The sequence below is a fragment of the Apium graveolens genome, chromosome 3 (genome assembly GCF_009905375.1).
Source record: "Apium graveolens cultivar Ventura chromosome 3, ASM990537v1, whole genome shotgun sequence".
In the NCBI taxonomy this organism is placed as follows: Eukaryota; Viridiplantae; Streptophyta; class Magnoliopsida; order Apiales; family Apiaceae; genus Apium; species Apium graveolens.
In genome coordinates, this window is record NC_133649.1 from 41848230 (window position 1) to 41857355 (window position 9126).

Sequence of the window (9126 nt, forward strand, 5' to 3'; positions counted from 1 at the left end):
AGGGCGCGCCTCCTTCACCAATGAAGGTGCGCCTTGATTATGTAAGGTGTCAGCATTACTCTTCTCGTATGCATAAGGGCGCGCCTCCCCATATCTGTAGGGCGCGCCTTCTTCCTTTGTGATAAAATAGATGCCTTATCTTTCCTTAATTTTAGGCACCAAAATCCCAATTCTGACCAATTGACCCGGTTTTGACCCGAACAAAGTTTATACCAAATTTTGGGCATAACAACTACCCCCCAAATTCCATATGACATTGAAAATGGGATTGGAATTTTCAACCCCCCTAGCAAACTTGAAAAATTTGTATGAGCATCTACAAAATTGAGGGTATGCCCTTACGAACTTATTCATTCATCTTTCTTCATCCTGCTCTATTTCTTTTTTTGAACATGACAGGGCGCGCCCCAGATAAAAGCGCGCTTCATGAATCTAGACAACAGCTTCACACCACACAACGTAACATCTTTCACTCTCTACCGCTTCTCTTCTTAGTGACTTTAACCTTTAGTTTATCTAGGGAGGTTTACCACTTATGCACCACATCTCTAAGCTTACATGAGCTAACTCGGCGTAAGAAACAAGAGAAATCGTACAAAAGAGTGCACCTCGCGTACCTTGGAAAAGAATAATCCATTTAACAAAGGTTTGAAGGTTTCTTCCAACTTTTTCATCCTAAAATTGGTTTCCTATAGGCGCGCCTTAAACAGAAAGGGTCATCATTAGAGGGCGCTCTCTAAGGGAAGGCATAACCAGAATAAAAGACCAGTTCTCTGATCTTCAAATAATAAATAATCTTTGATGAAGGAGGACGTGTTTTGTTGGTGAAAGTGATCCTTCCATGAACAACACAATACCATTCCATGTTTGATTTCTTTCTCCTTGTCAAATCATAACTCTAAATCGTTGATCTCGTCTTTTCCACAAATAGTGTGATTCATTTTAACTCAAAGTCAAAACCTTTACGATCTTCTATAATCATATACTTTTAGAGGGCGCGCCCTTTATAGTGGCGGCGTCTTCCTCAAAAATTATCTGTGAATAAGAGGGCGCGTCCTCTTTATGAGGAGCGTTTTGCTCAAAAAAGGTGTTCATCCTTGGAGGGCGCGTCCTTTATATAAGGCGCGTCTACCTTGATAAAGGTAATAATCCTTGGAGGGAGCTTCCTTAGTAAGAGGCGCGTCTACCTCGATAAGGGTATTCATTCTTGGAGGGCGCTTCTTCTGTAAGAGGCGCATCTACCTCGACAAAGAAAATTATCTTGTCGAGGGCGCGTCCACTGTAACAGGAGCATCTACCTTGACAAGGGAAATCATCCTTGGAGGGCGCGTCCACTGTAACATGAGCATCTACCTCGACAAGGAAAATCATCCTTGGAGGGCGCTTCCACTGTAACAGGAGCATCTACCTCGACAAGGGAAATCATCTTGTCGAGGGCGCGTCCACTGTAACAGGAGCATCTACCTCGACAAGGGAAATCATCTTGTCGAGGGCGCGTCCACTATAACAGGAGCATCTACCTCGACAAGGGAAATCATCTTGTCGAGGGCGCGTCCACTGTAACAGGAGCATCTACCTCGACAAGGGAAATCATCTTGTCGAGGGCGCGTCCACTGTAACAGGAGCATCTACCTCGACAAGGGTCTTCTACAGAATCTTCATATAATTAAACCAAATCAAAGATCAATATTCTTAGAAGGCTTCTATCTTTTACAAAGCTCAAGGGATGCTGAAACCATCTCATGTAGAAACATCTCTTGGGCATCTCACGAAGTGTCATCCAATAAAGGGCATCTCACTCTCAATATTTCTCTGAGGGCGCGCCTTAAAGAAAGGGCGCGTCTTAAGAGACAAGAAATTAGTTCTAGTCGAGCCATTCTTCAAGTACTGACTATGACTCATCTGATCATCAAGACATTTTCATTGAAAACTTCCATTTTTCTTCTGAGGGCGCGCCCTGGGAGGGCAATTTTCCACTGAATGTTTCACATGCAGAGGGCGCGCCTTAATAGATTGTGATACTGTGCTTCACAAATCATGAGATTTTTTCCCGATAAGATTTCCTACCTGCAAGAAATACAATTAGTATGGAACTTTAAATGTTACCTGGAGGACGCGTCCTAGAGGGACGGACATGTCCAATCAACGAACTCTCCTGAAATATGTTAGAAGTCTCCCGGGCCTCAGATGTCTTCATCAAGGCGCGTTCGAAGTGTTTGTGGGGGTCTCCTCCGTGCTAAATCTCTTTCACAATATTCTTCCTGCACAAGTCCTAGAAATAATTAACGGAAAACACAACAAAACTAGTCGAGTGTTACCTCGTGGAATCATCTTAACGGCGAGACTAGCTCATGGTAGTAATGCCTTCTTCTTGAAGTGTTCTCCTCCCGATCCTACTCAGATTTGCTCCTGGTTAAATCCTCTAAACTGAATAGTGTTCCCAAATATTCTAAATCAAATAGGATTCTTCAGTCTTCTTGTTGGAATAGGATTCTCCAATCTCCTTAATGGAATAAGATTCTTCAATCTTCTAATTTGAATAGGATTCCCCAATTTTATATATCGAATAGGATACTCCAATCTTCAAATTAGAATAGGATACTCCAATCTTCTAATTATAATAGGATATTCCAATCTTCAATACCAAATAGGTTTCTCCCAATCTTCTAAACCAAATAGGGTTCTCCCAATCTTCTAAACCAAAAAGGGTTCTCCCAATCTTCTAAACCAAATAGGATTTTTTGGAAAAATTTGCAGCTACTGTTTTTATCTATTTTCGGAATGCTAAACTTTTATTTTCGTAATCATATCATCTCCGAATTAAAGAGAATTCAACAAGCTTCGCGTAGACTGTAAGATCGTTCAAATCTGACTTACGGAACTCGAGATACGGCCCAAACAGTGTAAGCAAATCGCTTAATCCATCAAATCCGAATTTTTCATCCAACTTCACTCCTTCGTGGCTATGGCTGCAAACTTCAACCTCCATGGCTGGATATCATCATCCATGGATCTCCCTCGTGGCCGCGGATACTACACCCAAATCTCCTTCGACCCCCCTACTGAAAACAGTTATTCACGGATCTCCTTCGTGGTCGTTGTGTGCAACTCCTCCATGGCTATCCTTCAATTCTTGCGTCAAAAAACCTTCATCGTGACGAGACATCTCTTCCTCCTGAGATTTTGATCTTGATTAGCCCCTCCTTCTAGCGCCAATTTGTTGACGGAGGAATTTGGTAACAACAAAATTTGAGGTTCGTAGCCGGAAACAAGATCTGTGACGGTGGTTCTTTGTCGTAAACATGAACAGTACCCGGTGGATCCGATGAACAGTATTCGTCGGGAAGTATGAACAGTGTTTGGTGGTGGAGATTATTGGGGGCTGAGATTGCTTAGGGTTAGTGGTGGCTCCTTTGCGCTCTCGCTTCTGACCCCTTACAATTTGCCTACGTATCCCTATTTATAGGGAATCAAGCCCACGTAGTTCTTGGGGAACAAGAAACCTAATGGGCTTAGATTTCTTATCCCGAGACCCAATGGGAAACCCACTGGAAACCATCTTCTACTAGCTTTAGGAATGTCCGATGATGAGGCCCAACCACAAAGGCCCAAGGTTCGTCCGCGGCTTCGAGACTTCACGGATAAAGCATCTCCCTGGCCAATGATAACCCTCCGCTACCAGCTGTTTCTCTAGTCCGCGGACGCAGGTATAGCCGTGGTTCACCCCAAATGTTGGACGCATTCTTGTCCCCCGATAAGGAGCCCCTACCAGATTGCAGGACAAGTGATCCCAAGCTTTTGGGTGCAAAGTGCAGGATACTCCAAAGTCTCCCAACGAGGACACCCGTTGACTACAGAGACAGGGCTCCCAAAGCACACACCAGATTTCATCCCACATCCCCAATGAGGACACCCATTGACTACAGGAGGAGGCCTTCAGTCCAGGCATACCCCTGGAGGTCTCTGACCACGGACACCGCCTTTTCTGTAGATATGCTACAGGAAGGAGTTCTTCAATAGAGTACCTGCACCAAATAAGTTAGTAATAATAATTCTCCATCTTCCTTGAATCATCCAAAGAACCCGTCCAAGTAACCATGTTGAAGTCTCATCCAAGCTATATTTTTGAGATAAATGCTATGTAACCCTTTCACTTGCGTAGCACAAAATAAAAGTGTTATGTAAGTAATGTATCCTAAGTTTAATTTTGTAGTAGTGGCTATACTTTTGTAATCAAAGAAAAGATTATAAGTTCTTTATTATATATGCTAGTTGACATTGGGACTTGGATGTAGGACATAGATTAGGATTAAGAGTCAAATCAAGTGAAAACTACATTATTTAATTTCTTTATTACAGCATTTATTTTTCAGTAATTTATATTCTACAGATTAATAAGATACTGTCTTATTTGTCTTATCAGTTAGAATATCGAATATATAAATTGTGCCTTTGCATTTTCACAATTATCCTCCACGGAAAGAAAGATAATATATTTTTACAATAATATATATTGTAATATTTTATTTACAAATCATTTACGTTACTCGGCTCTTCAAGGAAATATTTATTCGGATCTTTAAAAAAAGAGTGATATCTCCGAAAAACTTAACTCTAATTTTCTTTAGTAATCACTTTACATTTTAAATTTTGTTAGGTACTCTTTTTCACCTACATGGTATACAAAACATATATATTTGAGATTAAAGAAATATTCAATTTAAATATTTGTTTTCCATCGCATCGTCATCGATATTATTTTATTTAATTCATTTCTTTCACTCGCATCCTTTTGACAACTTGTTACTAAAACTCTACAACAGTCGACAACTCAAAAAAGTTCTTAATATGGAAAATCTCCCTCTTCATATTTATTAGATAGTGTCGTCAAAGTTTATAAATTCAGTTTATACAATGGAATATCCATGCAACACCAATAAAAATGCACTGAAAAGAATTATGTCGCTTAGATACACAGCCGGCGACACTTTTTTTCGGAAATAGTGGTGAAGATACTCTATATGAGTAGTAATTTATCTATCTATATATTTCATCACCTTTAGGAAATGACTAAATAAAGTTTGATATTTTACCTTGTAGATGGAGGATAAGTTTGATATTATGCCTCATCAAAATTACCAAAGATATCTCAACTAGATTGGCACCTAACATATGTAGGACTTGAAATTGTTGATATGGAATGCCAACGTGAGTGTCTACGCGTGTAAAATGATAAGAAGTAAATCTGTTGCATGCAAAACTGACATTTTAGATCATATTGTAGGCGCCAAGTTTCTACACGGATAGTCGGCAATTTCCTTGTGCAATTGTAAATTTTGTACAATAGCATATATGCAGGCTTCCCTATAAATAGCATGTACGTGCATTACTGTAATGCATAGCAATATCAAGCCACAAAGTAAAAAATGAAGGCCACAGTTCTCTCGTTTTCCACCCTTCTCATTCTCGCGACCAACCTTTTGGTCGCATCTGCAGCAAGTATCAAAGTCCTTGACATAGACGGGCAGGAGGTACGGCCGGGAATAAATTACTACATATTGCCGGTTGTCCGTGGGAACGGTGGTGGACTGAAATTGTACAGTGGAAGAACTAGCCGATGCCCGATGGATGTTGTCCAAGAGCCGAATGAACTCAATAGAGGTATTCCGGTGAAATTTACGCCAGCTAGCCCCAGGGAACCTATCGTACGAGCATCTGCAGATTTGAACATTAGATTTTCTGGTGCATCGATCTGCGGACAATCAACTGTGTGGAGACTTGATGGTGGCCGAGGAGCAGGCTCGGGTCAACTTTTTGTTTCAACGGGAGGAGTTCTTGGGAACCCTGGTGGCTCTACAATAAGTAATTGGTTTAAAATTGAGAAACTTCCTGGACGAAACAACTGGTATAAGCTTGTGTATTGTCCCAGTGTGTGCAGCACCTGTAAACCTGTTTGTGGTGACCTTGGTATTGTAATTGAAAAGAGCGGAACCAGACGTTTGGCTTTAAATACTGGCAAACCTTTCCAGGTTTTCTTTAAGAAGGCCTAGGGCTTTAATAAAGCATCACCAGGGTGCTTGGTTTGCGTTTTAAATAAAATAACAATCTTGTTGGAGGTCATATGTGTCTCATATATGTATGATTATCTAATAAAGATGTGCTTTTTAATAAAGATGAATTAAATCCTAATTTGTGGATCGGAATGCCTGTCATGCATGTTAATTTTATTATTTCTTTTATTTTATGCATATATAAAAGGAGTAGTTTTCTAATTACATTATTATTACTCCTACTGAAATTGGAGATGTTTCTTGTCGACTAGTGCCTTCTCCTTTTTCTGAATTAGCTTTAGCTTGTATTTTTTGTACCGGCCCTAGAACTTTCGTATTCAGCTGGTTTAGAACATAATATTGTAGGGGCAAAGTTTTATAAGGATTGTCAGAAATTTCCTTGTACAATTGAAACTTTTCTAAAACATCAGGCAGCCTCACTCCTTTATAAAGAAGTATACACGTTATTGAAATGCATACCAACATAAAAAAATGAAGGCCACAGTTCTCTTTTTTTCCTCCCTTCTAATTCTCGTAATAAATTTTTTGTTCGCATCCGCAGCAAGTGATCAGAACAAAGTCATTGACATAGACGGGCAGGAGCTGCGGACGGGCACAAATTACTACATATTGCCCGTTGAACAAAACAACGTCGGTGGTGGATTATATGATGGAAGAAGTGACCAATGCCCCCGGGATGTTGTCCAAGAGTTTAATCCGGACGAGAGAGGTATTCCAGTGACATTTACACCAGCATACTCCAAGGAGCCAACCATACGAGAATCTGAAGACTTGAACATTAAATTTTCTGGTGAGTCCTGTGCACCATTGAATGTGTGGACACTTGATGGGGGTCAACGTTTTGTTTCAACTGGAGGAGTTCTTGGGAGCCCGGGCCGTGCAACAATAAGTAACTGGTTCAGAATTGAGAAAATTGAAGGTGGGAACAACTCGTATAAGTGAAGACAATATACGTAAAAGTAAATAACAGACACACACTTGATTTACTGAAATGGATAAACTGGAAAAAAACTGCTTGAATTAGAAGTGCATACAGATTACATATAATCAAAAACTAACAGCTATCCAAGACTCCTACAAACTAGGAACTACACTACTACTTTTCCTCCACTAGACTCCAACAACTCGCCACCTCCTGATGACTTATTCTTCTGAGCGATATACACGCTGCTTATTCATTACATGAAGTGGACTTGGACTATGTTTAGATTACTAAGCCCAGCAAAGTCCAACATACTCTCCCTTAATCTAAACGTATTCCTGGACGATCTGTAAAGTCCAGCTCCTGCTGTATCTTTGACACCGAGTAACTTCCTCATTTTCTCAAACTTCCCCACTGATAACACCTTTGTGAGAATGTCTGCACGTTGCTCATCAGTTTTAACATGCTTAACGATTATCAATCCTTGCTTCACGCATTCTCTTATAAAGTGGTATCGAATATCTATGTGTTTGCTTCTTCCATGGAACACTGGGTTTTTCGCCAAGTCGATAGCTGATCTGTTGTCAATGTACAAAGTCACAGGACCAATCTTCACATTACAAATTTGATTGAGAACCCTCTGCAACCATATTCCCTGGCATGTTGCAGCCGTTGCAGCCATAAATTCTGCCTCACAAGAGGATAGGGCAACACATCGTTGCTTCTGAGAGATCCATGTGATAAGACTTTCATCTAAATAAAACGCCACTCCACCCGTACTTTTCCGGTCATCAACATTCCCGGCTAGATCACTGTCGGAGAATCCTGATAATAGATAATTACCCTGGCCTTGAGTGTATGTTAAACCAAAATTCAAAGTTCCCTTCACATATTGCAAGATCCTCTTTGCTGCATTAAGATGTGTCACTGTTGGACGTTCCATGAACCTGCTAATCACGCAAACTGAATAAGCCAAATCAGGACGAGTGTGCACTAAATAACATAGACCCCCAACAATAGACTTGAATTCTGTTGGGTTTACTGGTTCGCCATGTTCATCCTTAGTCAGCTGTAGCTTGAATTCCATCGGGTACTTTACTGCATAACAATCTCGCATACCAGATTTCTCGAGCAACTTCTTAGCATACGCAGTTTGCTTAATCTGAATAAAGCCTTGTCCCTGTTCGACTCCAACCCGAGATAATATGAAAGCTTGCCCAAGTCTGTCATATCAAACTCCTTGCTCATTTGGTCCTTGAATCGCACGATGTTTGCAATACTGGTACCGGTAATGAGGATATCATCTACGTAGACTCCAATGATCAATAAATCTCTCCCTTTCTTTCGAGTATATACAGCGTGCTCGAAAGGACATTTGACAAAACCTAGACATTGCAAACATTTATTCAGTTGTGCATACCATGCTCGAGGGGCTTGGCGAAGCCCATACAATGCTTTGAGTAGTCGATACACTTTGTTTTCTTGCCCGGCTTTCACGAAACCTCGAGGTTGTGAGACATATACTTCCTCCTGCAGTTCCCCATTCAAGAAAGCAGACTTGACATCGAGGTGATGGACTTCCCAGTTGCATTTGGCTGCTAAAGCAAGAAGTAATCGCACAGTCTCCATTCTTGTTACTGGGGCGAATACTTCTTTATAATCAATACCGTATTTTTGAACGTAGCCCTTTGCAACCAAACGGGCCTTATGTTTGATTAACTCTCCATTTGTATCCTTCTTGAGCTTATAGACCCATTTCAAATCAATGGCGTTGTGGCCTTGTGGTAGGTCTGTTAGCACCCAGGTGTCATTCTTTTCAATGGCTTCAATCTCACTTTGCATTGCATCTCGCCACGATTTTTCTTTAACTGCTTGATCATACGTGACTGGGTCATCAACTCCCAACAGTAGCAGCTCATCTGCTAGTTCCACTATTTCAGTATTATCATATACATCGTGTAATGATCTGTATCTCAGGGGTGCAGTGCTTTCAGTACTGGTGGCAGAATTCACGTTGCTAAAACTCGAGCCTGTACTTTCTGAGGTAGTTGTTGCTGTTTTATCTGAAAGACTCGAGTTTGGAGACTCTGGTGTATTGTTATCGAATGAAGTGTGGCTGGAGTTTCGAGTGAT

The 9126-nt window shown here is 40.8% G+C and overlaps 1 protein-coding gene across 1 annotated transcript; it reads left to right on the top strand.

The window, feature by feature from the left end:
• Positions 1-5383: 5383 nt before the first annotated feature.
• LOC141712189 (miraculin-like) lies at positions 5384-6199 on the top strand. The gene has a single exon (XM_074515025.1). It carries the CDS (start codon positions 5427-5429, stop codon positions 6048-6050), a length of 624 nt encoding a protein of 207 aa, XP_074371126.1. The 5' UTR covers positions 5384-5426; the 3' UTR covers positions 6051-6199.
• The last annotated feature ends 2927 nt before the right edge of the window (positions 6200-9126 follow it).